Source organism: Zonotrichia albicollis, chromosome 10 (genome assembly GCF_047830755.1).
Source record: "Zonotrichia albicollis isolate bZonAlb1 chromosome 10, bZonAlb1.hap1, whole genome shotgun sequence".
NCBI lineage: Eukaryota > Metazoa > Chordata > Aves > Passeriformes > Passerellidae > Zonotrichia > Zonotrichia albicollis.
This window is the reverse complement of record NC_133828.1, coordinates 31,122,383-31,135,579: the sequence shown is the minus strand read 5'-3', so window position 1 is coordinate 31,135,579 and position 13,197 is coordinate 31,122,383. Positions and strand designations below refer to the sequence as shown.

At 62.3% G+C, this 13,197-nt stretch overlaps 1 protein-coding gene across 1 annotated transcript; it reads right to left on the bottom strand.

Annotated features, from left to right (window-relative positions):
- Positions 1-1,324: 1,324 nt before the first annotated feature.
- IHH (Indian hedgehog signaling molecule) lies at positions 1,325-12,958 on the bottom strand. Its single transcript, XM_005485214.4, has 3 exons — positions 11,937-12,958; positions 6,196-6,457; positions 1,325-3,249 (listed from the first exon to the last, which is right to left on the bottom strand). The coding sequence occupies exons 1-3, from the start codon at positions 12,237-12,239 to the stop codon at positions 2,588-2,590; spliced, it is 1,227 nt and encodes a 408-aa protein (XP_005485271.2). The 5' UTR covers positions 12,240-12,958; the 3' UTR covers positions 1,325-2,587.
- Between the last annotated feature and the right edge of the window lie 239 nt (positions 12,959-13,197).

Sequence of the window (13,197 nt, the reverse complement as noted above, 5' to 3'; positions counted from 1 at the left end):
CTCACTGCCCTGAAGCCAGCTCAGAGGCAGGCCCTCCTTGCTTTCCCTGCCTCCATCCCAAAGCAGCTGCCATGGACCCTGCAGCATCCTCCTAATGGGGCAAAGAATTCTTCCCCCACACTCAGTGATTCCCTAAAAACCTGGACCTGGAGTTGATCTCCCCCAAAGACCATATGCCCTCCTTGTGCAGCCTCTGCCTCTGGCTCCCCCTGCCTGCCACAGCAGCCCGATTGAAATTTCACTCCATAAAGCACTTCTCAAAAGCCTGACCCCGTGGCCCCCCGGGGACCAATTTGTCCTTCTCTGTAATAAGACCCTAATTAAATTAGCTCTGCCGCCTTGCAGAGCCCTTAAATTAGCCCGGTGATGAGGGCCCTCGCTGACAGCCTGCTGCCGAATTGCTTCACACTTGCCGGGCTGGGGGGGTCCAGGGAAAGCCCGAGGGAGATGCTGATCCCAGCACGGCCCGGGGGAGCATGGCAGGGCAGCGTGGAGATGGGGCAGGGGGTGTCCAGAGAGGTGTGGGGCTGGCACAGGCGTGGGGAGCCTGGGTGGGGTGCTGCCTAGTGGATTTTTCCTTCTGCGGGCATGGGGATGGGGTAGAGCGGGAGAGGGCTGACAAGGAGTAGGGACAGCACTGACTAACTTAGTGACACTGGAAACCTGTCTATAGGATACAGACCCCATCTTCTGAGTGTTGTGGTGACGGGGGGTGGCACAGCAGGATGGACAGGCACTGAGGTGGTGACTCCAGGCTGGGATGGAGAGGCATCCCTGGCAGTCCCACAGTGGCTGTCCCTACTACATCCTGCCCCACTTGCCCCAGGTTCCAGCTGGCTCTAATGACACTTTGGTCCCGTGCAGGCTGGGTCAATCCCACACCTCCCGCTGCCCACCTCCCCTGGGTATGGATGAAGTGGTGAGGAGAGAGATGTCATCCTTCTGCTGGAGGGCACTGGGGTGCCCAAACCTTGCTCCTAGAGAAGCACATGGTGCCATCTAGCCCTGCCTGCCCTTTAACAGTGGGTGCAGTAAGCACCTCCAATCCCTGCCTGCCCTCCCTACACCACAGTTCTGAGCTCCCTCTGGGGAGACAATGGATTTATTGGGCTGTGTCCCCAACCAGGAGAGGTGCATCCAGTGAAGAGACAAAAACACACCTGCCATCCATTGGCCACACTCCCGCTCCCCAACTTCATCCTGGACAACAATCACCATCAAAGCTGTGCTTTAAAATAATCTTTAAATAATTTCTGCTTTTTGTTTAAAAAAAAAATCACCCCCCCACCCCAACCAAACAATTTCCCACCCCCGCCCTGCCCTTTCATCTCACCCTGCACGCGCCCACACTGCCTCCCGTCTCTGGTACATACAAAGAGCAGATAAATAAATAGAGACGCGCAATGCTAAGGGGGACGTGGGTCACTGCCTCCCTCAGCCCCCTCCCCTCCATGGATGTGCAGCAGGGGGGGCTGAGGCTCTGGCTGGGGTTTGGAGTGGGGGAGCTGTGGCTGCAGCTCTGGTGGGACTCTCCCCAGGCCCCAGAGTGGGTGAGCAGCAATGAATTACCCTGAGGGTTTGGGGTACTGGGGATGTGGGGAGGTCAGGCCAGCCAAGGACTGAAGCTTGAGGAGCTTTTTTAGCTTTGGAGTGGGGAAAGGCTTTTGGGCTGAGCCAGTTCAAGGCCAGATGCTGGGATGGTCTTCTTCTCTGCCTCTTTCTTCAGGCTCCAGCAGGCTGGGGTTGCAGCCCTGACTCTCCCCATCCCTGCTCTTACCAGTGTGTCTATGCCTGGCTGGCATTTGCACCCTTCTGCCCATGTGTCTGCCTCCACAGCCCCCCTTGCCAGCCAGAGCACCCCACGCTGTCACAGCAGCCCCACAGGATGCCCAGCTGGGTGGCTCTGGTGCTGGCTTTGGGCAGAGCTCAGCACCTCACTCCCCAGTCTATCTCTCCAGTGGAACTTGAGTCACAAAGTCGGAGGTCTCATGCCAGAGCTGTGCCAGACCCCCACCCCTGCTTGTTTTGGGTGCCCCTGCACTGGGCTAAGGACAAGGCACAGTCCCAGTCCCTGGGTCACCCTCCTTCCAGCTGCCATGTCCCAGAGCTGGAAATAGCATTGCCTGCCTTCCCACCCAGGCTGCCTAGCAAAGGGCCTGGGCCCCTCTCCCAAAACTTCCCCACTGGGTGCAGGCAGGCTGGGAACCTTGGTGGAGCAGCCAGGGCTCTCTGCTCTCCCCCCTCCCACTCAGACTCCATCAGCTAATTCGGCACACGCACACACACATTGCACACACACACATAGCAGCATGTGGATCCAGCCAGGGGCAGCCCCTGTCCCGGGGGAAACTCTTCATGCCTCCCTCCTGTTCCCAGGAACAGGGGTGAGGAGGGGGTGGTCAGCATGGAGGAGGCACACCATGGAGCTTCGGTGCCCCCCAGCCAGGAGGTGGCTGTACCCCAAGCAGGCAGGGCTGGAGGCAGCTCCCCACGGGCACCCAGCTTTGGGAGGGGGTGCTGGCCCCCAGTGAGTCACCCTGCAGCCACCACCTCTGCCAGCTGTGCTGGCTGGGGCTGCGGTGCACCCTCAGCTCTCCGCCTGGGATACCCCCAGTGGGTGGAAGCTGTCAGGGGGCAGGAGCAACCTGCCCAGGCGGTAGAGCAGCCCTGAGTACCAGTGCACACCATCCCCCTGCTCCCCTGGCCACCCCAGCAGGCTGTGGTAGAGCCGGAGCGGCCAGAAGGCCAGCTGTGCCAGCTGCTGCTCCTGCACCAGAGCGAAGCACGAGGCCACCACGCCGTCCACCACCAGCGTCCCGTGGCGCGTCAGCGGGGCGTAGGCTCCCACGTCCCTGCGGTGCCGCACCCGCACCACCTCAGCGGGCTGCAGGCTGCCGCCCCCGGCCGCCACCAGCACGAAGTGTCCCGGCCGCACCCGGCTGGCAAAGATGGGGCGGAAGCGGGCAGCGGGCGCCGAGGCGTTCTCCGCCACGAAGAGCAGGTGGGTGGGCGTCAGCACCAGGCGCCGAGGCGGCTCCTGGGTCTCGATGACGTGGAAGGTGATGAGGGCACGGGGCTCCTTGTCCAGGAAAGCCAAGAAGTCACTGTAGGTGGGCCTGCCTGCCCCGTCCATCGCCAGCACCCGCTGGCCCGGGCGCAGTGCCCACAGAGGCGTCTGGGCACCGTCCTCCAGCGTCGCCAGGGCCCGCCCGGGAAAGCAGCCCCCCGTCTTGGCAGCGGCTGAGTGCTCTGCACAGGGAGAGAGAGAGGACACCAGGGTTACCCATCAGCCACACCCTCAGCTTTCCACTGGGCACAGACACCTTCCTGGTCTGTCCAGCTTTGCCCACCCACGCATCACCAATGTGAGCTTGTCCCCTACACACCAATGTCCCCATGGCACCTCATCCCCCAGCCACCATGTCACTTGAGGTGGCACCTGGGGACTCCAGCATGGTCCCAGGGCATTGAACCTGCCGTACAGAGCCAGGTCCCAAGCCCAAAGTAGGTAGAGGAAGTGGGACACAACCACAGCCCGAAATGTGCAAAACACTGCCAGGGGGCACCTGAAGCTTGAAAAAGCAGAGTCAGGGCCTTGAGAGGATGGCAGGCTGAGGACCAGAGTGCCTGGTCTCACTCTGCATACCCCCACAGCATCCCTGTTCCCTGCAGTGCTGCTCCTGGGCGCTGCCTGGGAGGATGCTGCGAGGAGCAGTGCAGGATGCAGCGCCCTTTCCCAGCACTGCAGCGCCCTCCAGCCCCTGCGGCAGTCCTGCTCCCTTCTCCCAGCTGCTCACCCCTGCACCACTGACGCCAGCCAGCTCCTGCTTCTCTGGGCTGTAGGGAGAGGTAACAACCTGTGGCCATCATCGTGCAAAAGCTACCACCCTCCTGCACAGGGCTTCCCTAGGGATTGCCACAGGGTAAAGGACCCAAACTCTCTGGGCTTGTCTCCTGGGATGGTGGCACAAAGCTCCTGGCCCTCCCCAGATGAAGTGTCACCAGGGACCCATTCTGGCACTTAGCAGGGGAGCCCTGGCTTCCCAAGGAATGGTGGTTAGCTACACCAGCAGCAGTGTTCCCCCAAGTCCCACCAACTCCCAAATCAGTGTCTATATGATACCCTCCCACCCTCTGCCAGTGGCATCTCACCTCAGGATCCTGCTCCTAGCTCTGCACAGTCCCATCCTTGAGCTCTAAGCCACCTCTCAGGGCCCTCTCCTAGCTCTCTCATCTAATCCCTGAATGTGCCTGCCCAGATGACACTGCCCCCATCACGCCCCAGGTTTGGGCAGAGCCAAATCCCAGCCCCCAAGCCCATGAAGAGAAGCATCCATCTCTGGGACAGAATCCTTTTATTGCTCAGAAGAGGTGCAGTGTCTGCCCTGTCCCTGCCCCGGAGGCCAGGTCCCAAATCCTGCAGCCTGCATCCCCTGGCAGGCAGCAGAGCAGGAGGGTGAGAGGGGTGCCTGGCAGAAGTGGATGGCATAGGTGCTGGGCATGGAGGGCTCGGTGGCTGCAGGGAAGGACCCGAGGAGACACAATACATACAACAGGCCATGTAGCCATCCATACAAAAATAAAAGCCATTTACTAAGAGGCAGGAGCAGCCCGGCTGCCCTCTGTACACAGTTCTGAGGGGATCAGGGTGTGTATCCCACAGCCTCCACCACACACTCTTGGGTTGCCCATGGCCTCAGGGAAAAATAGGGGTCACCCAGAGCCCTGAGGAGCTGCTGCAGAGTGAGGGGAATATAACCAGCCTCTAGAAGCCCTTCAGGGCCTCAGGGCCCCAGTCTGCTGCTTGGATTATGGCATCCCACTTCAGTTGGTCCAAGGGGAGCATTCAAAAGCCTCTGTCTTTCTCCAGGGGCACAGCCCCACTCCTCTGGCCAGCCTCATAGCTGTGAGGTCATGGTCGTTGCTTCGGAGCCTGGCCCCACTCCTGCTGCCAGCCCCACAGGGTGCCCGGGAGTCCTGGTCCTCCGGCCACGTTTTGTCCCTCTTCTCCGGGGGTGCACGGCTCCCTCTGTGCGGCGCGGCGGCCCCACTTCCATCGGCGGCCGGCCTGGTGCCCGTCCTGGCATCAGCACGGGGAGCGGGTCAGCGCGGGGGGCCGGGCTGCCGTCTGGGGCTGTCGAGCCGCTGGCTGCGGGCTAGGGCGGTAGGACAGGCACAGTGCCGTGGCAGCTGAGCCGAGCTCGGGGACGAGAGGCACGGGGCGGCACAGGCACCCGGCACCGCCGCGCACGGTGTGCGGGCACGGCTGTGCGGGCACGGCGTGTGCCAGGGCTCCGTGTGCGGGCACCCTGCCGCTCGGGGTGCGGGTGCTCCTGGGCTCCCTCCGCGGCCATGCCCGGGCAGAGCCTCCCCGGCTGTCGCAGCGCGGGCACAGCGCGGCCCCTCCCGGCGGCCGGAGCCGAGCGCGGGGCGCTGCTGCCCTCTGCAGCCGGCAGCCAGCGCGGAGCCCAGCCCGGGCACGGCTGCTCCTCACGGGGGGCGTGCAGCCCACGCAATCCCCTCCGCACCACGGGCAGGGCCTGGGAGCACCTCCCGCCCCGTCCTCCACCCTGCCGCCCCCGCTGCAGAGCACCGTGCAGGAGGAAGCAAACACCAGCAGCGACGGCAGCAGCCCTGAAAGCACCACCCAGCTCTGCTCCCCTCTGCAGATGGTGCTGCACAGCCAAGAGCCGATCCCAGGGTACCCTGGCCTCTCCCTGTCTGGATGGCGCTGACCCCATCCCTGGCTAGGCAGGGATGGACAGATGCTGCTGTGACATCAGGAGCTCAAAAGCAGCCAGCAGTGGAGAGGGACAGGGCTGGATGAGGCTGAGCATGGGCACTAAGGGACTGCAAGGGCAGAGGCAAGGGAGACAGGGGTGATGGACATACTGGGGGGTCAGGCTGGGGGAGAAAGGGATGTGGGCTGAGAAAAGGAAGAGGGCAGAGCGGGTGGGTCAAGATGTAGGTCTATGGAAGTCACATGGGGAATTTGCCCCATTGTACTGGCTGGCCACAGGTGTGTGACTCACTCCCCACCTGACTGTCTGCCCCAGATAGGGAAACCAGGATGCAAAAGCTGGCACCCCCTGCAGGAGCACCCCACCCAGCCAGCCAGGCTCCCCATGTTCCCCAGTGTGCTGCAAGAGGAGGTCTGGCCCCCAGCTCCGCTCACTGCCCCCAGCCCAGACTTACCTGACTTGACGGAGCAGTGGATGTGTGCCTTGGACTCATAGTAGACCCAGTCGAAGCCAGCCTCCACGGCCAGGCGAGCCAGCATGCCGTACTTGTTGCGGTCCCTGTCCGAGGTTGTGATGTCCACAGCCCTGCCCTCGTAATGCAGCGACTCTTCCGAGTGGTGCCCGTCCTCATCCCAGCCCTCGGTCACTCTCAGCTTCACCCCTGGCCACTGATTCATGACAGAGATGGCCAGCGAGTTCAGGCGGTCCTTGCAGCGCTGTGGGGCAGAGGGACAGAGTCAGTAAAAGCTTTCTGGAGGGAGGAATTGGCTGCCTGCTTGGCAGGCTGCATCCCACCGTGCTTCCATTAATCCTCCCTGGGCTGGTCTAGCACAGGAAGATCTGAGAACATGAGGTGCCTTGTCTACCCCATGCTCTCCAAACTCCCTGCAGAGCCTGACACCCCACTGCTAGCCAGAGGAGAGTGCACCCAACCCGGCACCCTTCTCCTTCTCTCCTCCATCCCAGGCTCATTTGAGAGCCTGTTGGGCAATGCAGCCTGGGCTGGGCATAAACGCACTCTGCTCAGCTGCCCCGTGCTAACTGCACCCCAGCAGTTCCCATCTGACACGAGGAGGATACAGGAGCTTCAATCCTGCTGCTGCCTGGCTGGGAGGGGGTCCCAGGCACCCTAGGGCTGTCTCCAGGCACAAATTAAACAACCTGCCCTGTCCTCAACACGGCTCTGCTTGGTGTGGCTGCTCAAGTCTGTGTAACAAGGACACAGCACTGGGCAGCCCCATGGCATTAGCCAGCCTCTGCTCCTATGGGAAGTGCCAAACCTGCCCAAGAGCTCTGTTGTGCTGGGACAGAAAGAATGTGGAGTGAAGCCCCCGTCACCTCTCTGCAGCACTAGGGCTGAAAATCCTGGACTGAGGAACAGCAGCAGATCTTAAAGGCCCCAGACCTCATGGCCACAGAGGTCACACATGCAAGTAGGTGCCCGTGGCAGTCCTCCCCAGCAAGCAGAGGGATGCCAGCCCCAAATGCCTGTTTCACAGTCCTCCCAGCCTTACCCTGCCCTGCCCCACATCCCCCAGCCACAGCTGAAGGTCAGGGAAAGATCAAAACTCTGTGTGCTTAACTTGCAGAAGTACAGCCCCAGCTTCTGGTCCCCTGCTAAAGGGCTGGAGGAGAGATAGAAAAAGTGTAGGAAAAGGAATATGGGATGTTCTACAGAAAACCAGGTGAATGGACTAGGGCTGTGCAGCCCAGAAAGGAGATTCTGTGAGGTCCTGAAGAATCATAGAATTGAGTGAGCTGGAAGGGACCCATAGGATCAAACTCCTGGCCCTGCACAGCACACCCTGAGAATCACACCAAGTGAAACTGTATAAAACTTAAGGCGATTTAAAAGACACAAGCTGAGACTGGGGTGTTTTTGCACTGGCTCCAAAGGCTGAGGTTCACACCTACAGGTACAGCTGGTTCTGAGGCAGCCAGCTGGATCAGGAGTGCCATTGTCACCACCCAGTGCTTGCTGGATGGGAGAGCTCTGCCTCCAGGGCTCCTCTCACTGCCATTCCCCAGAAAACAAGGTGCCCCATAAAATCAGGGCAGAGGACAGAGCATTCATGGTCAGGCACAAAGCCAGTCCTGGGAAGCATTAAATGAAATGACTGGACAGCAGCTTAAAACACAGCCACTGCTGGGGATGTTTCTGCATGATGCCCAGCTCAGAACTGGAGCTCCCCACCATAGCATGCCTTGGGTCTTGAGGCAGTTACACCAAGCATGAGCCAGCGCTTTAAAACCTGATGCTGGCTACATCCCCAGGCTCAGAAATGCCCCAACACAGGGACTGCTGAAAATGTAGGTCCTCACCCTATCCCCAAGCACCTGCTCCCGTCCCAGGAAGGTGGGCGCTGCTGCTCCTGAGGAACCCTGCTCTCCCTTGGCAGGGTCCAGGCCCAGGGAAGGGCAGTGCCAGGCAGGCCTTTGCCCCACATGCGGCCTGCCGTCATCCCACAGCTCTCTGGGCGTGGGGAGATAAGCCAGGAAGGTGCTGGACAAACAGTTTGCTAGGTGAGGGGAGGAGGAATAGGGAGGAGAGTGACTTTTGTCCCCGTCCAGCACCACTGTGGTGCCACTTGGCACATGTGACAAGCTGTTCCCAAGGTCCCTGGCCCCACCGGGACCCCACAGTAAGGGAATTCAGCACTGGAAGTAAGGAGGGAATCCCTAAAGCCCCCCTGCATCCCCCAGCCATCACTCCAGGCATTCCCTTGGCACTACCCTGCCAGCACCCCTCTCTGGGCACCCCTCCGGCCCTCAGTGCCAGCTTTTCCGTCCTCCAGGGGCACCCTGCGCGCACAAAAACAAGGAGACTGTGCCAGCCTTTTCCCTAGGCAGGGACACCGTCAGGAGCGCCCTGTCCCCCCTCTGCCGGTGCCATCGGTGGCCAGCAGGTGTCAGAGCGCGGAGGGGACCGGCGGGGACCGCGGGGAGCGGGGACCAATGGACGGGAACCGGGCAGGCACAGGCGGGGCGGGGAGGAAGCGGGTACCAACGGGGGGAATGGAGGGCACCAGCGGACCAGGAACAACCATGGATCGGTGGGGAAGAAGCCACTATGAAGAGGAAACAGGGATGAGGGAAAATAATCAGGGAGCAAGGAGTGACAGGCAGGGCTGAGCAGGTGGGGATGGGCAGGGAGCAGGCACAGGCGGCAGAGAGAAGACAACAAAAGACAGGGATGGACAACGATGGGTAAGGAGCAGCCAGCACCGATCAGGAAGCACACACGAGCTGCAGGAAGTAGGTAGGGATGAGCAGTGCCTGCCCAGGGGCTCTGCTGCCTGTATGAACAGGTAGGCAGGGACCAGAAAATTCATAAACATGGGCTGTCCACGGGCTCTGTGTTTGATGGTGATGGCAGGGAGAGCACAGCTTGTCCCTGTAGTGGTGCAGATGACCAGGCACCCCCAGCTCACATGGTGGCTCGGCTGTCCCAAGCACCTCATGGTGAAGATCATGGGGATGTTGGGCTGGGCTGAGCAAAGAAGTTCTACCCACCTTCTGCCCAACCTCTGCATCTCCCTTTTTGTGTCCCAGGGATGGGACCATGCCCTGTGGGGCAAGCCAAACTGCTTTAGGGAAGGCAGCAGGACAGAGCTCCAAGATGGGGAGCAGTCACCAGGGACCCCAGGGTCATTTCAGGGGAGGTATGAAAGACACTCAGGTGTGACCACAGTCTCAGCAGAGGTGTTGTGAATGGAGTGTGCTTGGCCACAGCTACCCCCATTCCCAGAGCCTGGTCAGGAGAAGAGGGGTCTTACTAGCATCTCCTCCTGAAAGGAGGTTCCTCTCAAAGGAAGCCAAAAGTCCTTCCCCAAGGTCTTCATGAGAGATTCCTCACCACTGCAAGGATGGTCTCCATGGTCAGTTGGGCAAGCAGTGGCTGCAAGGGATGATGGTTGGGGTAGGGAGAGGCTGGGTTTGGGACTCCATGGGGGCAGGGGACCCACGGCATTCCTGGGCCAGGCTGCTGGGGAGAGGTGAGGCAGGCTTTGCCTCCAGCCTTATCTCAGCACCTCCGAGTGGGACCAGTGAGAGCAAACACACTGGAATTCTTGAGGAAGATGAAACGATAAAGGAAAGGCGGGCAGAGAGCAGCACTACCCACTCCTCTAAGCAGGCGACATCTTCCGGCTGCCTGGGACACCCAGACCCTTGGACTTGGGGAAAGAAAACAGGTTTGAAGTGAGTCAACAGCAGTAAAAGCCAGTGCTCTGGGGGAAGGGACAAGGAGTTGGGTCAATGGCCTTTCCCAACCCATAGCAACACAGGACTTGGTGCCAGAGCTAGACTTCCCATATCTGGGGGGATCTCCCCAAGCCAGGGGCCGCAGGAAAATCCCAGAGGGCTGTGGGATGGCAGCAAGCTACCAGAAATCATGCCACCTCCATAGCAAGAGGAACAATTCCTTGCAGAGTTGCCCAAGGCACTGTGGTACCCATCTGTGCATGGATGTATGGTGGTCAGGGACCCTACTGGAGTAAGAATCCTCATTTGTGCAGCCCAGGAAGACCAAGATGCTTCTGGGTGCTCTGCCAACAAGGCAGTGGTACAGCATGAAATGTTAGGCTGGCACATGGAGATCTCCCTCTCCCAGGTGTGCTGAGGGGCACTGGCTGGGTTACAGAAGCTGGAGGGAGCACTCTCAGGACAAAACAGAACAAGAAGCATTCTCCTGCCTGCAATGATGTCATCCACTTCGCCGATGTATGGACCAGAGGAGCTCACTGCTTCCTCAAATATCCCTGAGGCTGTTCCCCCGGGGAGGCAGGTTACAGCCCAGCCCCAGGGCTCCAGGCACCAGCAACCACAACCTGTGCAACTCCCCAAGCTTGCTGCCTTGCAGGGAATCCCGCTCCCTCCACTACAGTCCCCAGCCTGAAAACCAACCTGGACTATGGTCCCTGACCTGAGCAACCTGCTCTCAGGGCACACGGGGCTGCAGAGCTGTCAAGCCAGCACCCAAGAAGCTTCTCCTCCCAATGTTATGAACACCTTGGTCAGACACTATGGCCAGGGCCTTGCTCAGTGCCCACCATCACAGTCTCTCACGTTCACCCACCTGCCAGCCCCTGACTGGGGGTGCAGTGGGCAGAAGGGCAGCCCAGCTCCCTTCTGCTTCCCCCAGGAGCTCGTTCAGGCTGTGACCCTGCTGAGGCTGGTAGCCAGGTTTCTTAGCAAGGCCGTGCGGCTCCTTATCTGCATTCCTGAAACCCTCAGGCATTCTCCTGGCAATATTAAAACACAGAGTAACCTTCGTCCAGCATCACCCCCCCTCCTCTGCTGTCGTCTGTGTCGTCCACCCCCCCATCCTTCCTGCCAGTCCCGGGTACTTGGGAGCTGACTGCAACAAGGCATTGGCAGTAACAGGTTGTCCCCAGCCCTGAGCACAGCAAGCAGCTCCCCCTGAGCACCCTGCACCATCCCACACAAGACATGCAGGAAGGGGAGCACTGAGGGTTTCAGTGTCAGAGTGGGGACAAGGTCAGCAAGGGCACTCCTGGACACAGCAGCACACGAGGCTCTGGTCTGTCCCTGGGATCCAACGGGCAGGCTGCCTGCCCTGCCAGTGGGGAGGCAGGGTAGAGGGGCAGGATGGCTGCATGGGCCGGGGTGCTGCCTGACCAGGGAACAGCGCAGCACAGCCCTGCCGGATCGAGGGGATGTGGGAGGATGCTGCCGGATCGGGGGCAGTCTGGCACAGCTCAGGGGCACAGCTGCCAGCTTGGAGTGCAGGGTTATGCCAGCCTGGGGACGAGTGGGACGAGAGTTGAGGGACAGCAACACAGGGCGCTGCCAGCTCGGGAGTCACAAGGGCATTCCTCGGGGTGCAGCAAGCCACGGGTGCCACAGGCTCCGAGGAGCAGCGGGGCAGGGTGCTGGCACCTCGGGGGACAAGGTGCTGCCGGTTCCGGGAGCAGGGTGCTGCCGTCCCAAGGCGCGGCGTGCTGTCCGTCGCGCTCAGCGCAGCCGAAGGGACAGAGCGCCCGACGAAGGGAGATGCACTCGCCGCACGCCGGAAGCCCGGAGCCGGCACCGGGATGCCCGGGGCAGGACGGGGAAGCCGCAGCGCGGGGCCCACACGGTCCCCGGAGAGCGGGTGGCGGGGCGCTCTGAGGCAGCCCCGGTGCCCGCAGATGCCCGGCGCGGGGGTAGAACCGGGCGGCAGCGGTGCCGTACCTGGGTCATGAGCCGGTCGGCGCCAGTGTTCTCCTCGTCCTTGAAGATGATGTCGGGGTTGTAGTTGGGCGTCAGCTCCTTGAAGCGCTCCGAGTTACGCGCGATCTTGCCCTCGTAGCGGCCGCTCGCCCCCAGCGTCTTCTCGGGGACGTTGGGGCTGAACTGCTTGTAGGCGAGCGGGATGAGCTTGCGGGGCGGGCGGCGGCGGCTGCCCACCACCCTGCCCGGCCCGCAGCCGCGCACGGCCGGCGCCAGCAGCAGCGCGCACCCGCTCAGCAGCAGCAGCAGCCGCGCCGGCTTCATGGCGCGCCCGGCGGCCCCGGGGCGGCCCGGGGCACCACTGGCTCCGGGTCCCACTAAGCTCGGCCGCCGCTCCCGCCGCCCGGCCCGGGGCTCCCCATGCGGCGCGCAGCCGGCGGGCAGGTGCCGGTGCCGGCGGTGGCGGCGGGGCGCGGCGGCTGCCCGGCGCGGGTGCGCTCCGGCTGCCCGGTGCGGCGAGCTGGCGTCGGCCCGCTCTGAGCTGCCGTGGCCCGGCGGCGGCAATAAATAGCGAAGGGCCGTTTGTTTTGGCAGGCGAGCGGCCGCTTGCGGGGCGCGGGGCGCGGGGCTCGGCGCTGCCGGAGCCCTCCGCGGTTTGCGCCTCGGCGGTCAGCGCGGCAAGGCTGGAGCCAGAGCCGGAGCCGCCGCTGCCTCGGCTCCCTGGGCAGGAGTGTGAGGGGAAATTGAAGAGATCCGGGACCGGGAACCGCCAGGACCGCACCCTGCCCGTGTCCCAGCCTCCCAGCGCCCTCCCTCTCTCGCCTCCTCCCCGTGGAACCTGCCCCGGGCCGCCCGCAGCCTCCTCCCCCCTGCCGAGCCCCGCAGCCCACCCCAGCAGGGGTGCCCGCCGCCACCTGCCCCCCGGGGCAGCCCCGCCGCCGCCCCAAGGTGCGCCCGGGCCGCCGCGCACCCTCGGCCCCCTCGGCGGGGCGAACCGCGGGGCTCCCTCGCGGCGGAGTGGGCGCGGGTGGCACCCCCGGGGCTCCGGCCCCCGCCGCGCCGCCTGCTCGCCAGGGGCCCGGGCCTGCGGGCGGGGATCAAACAGAGCAGGGAGGCAGCTGGTTGAAATTTAACCACAATATTCTCGCTCCCCATTGTTTCCAGGGAGGCCCGATATTTCCACAACAGGATTATGGCATCTGATTAACTCGCTGAGACAACAATGAGGGGCTGGGATGGGCTTCCCCTTCTAGCTGCCAAAAGGGGAAAGTAAATATAACAC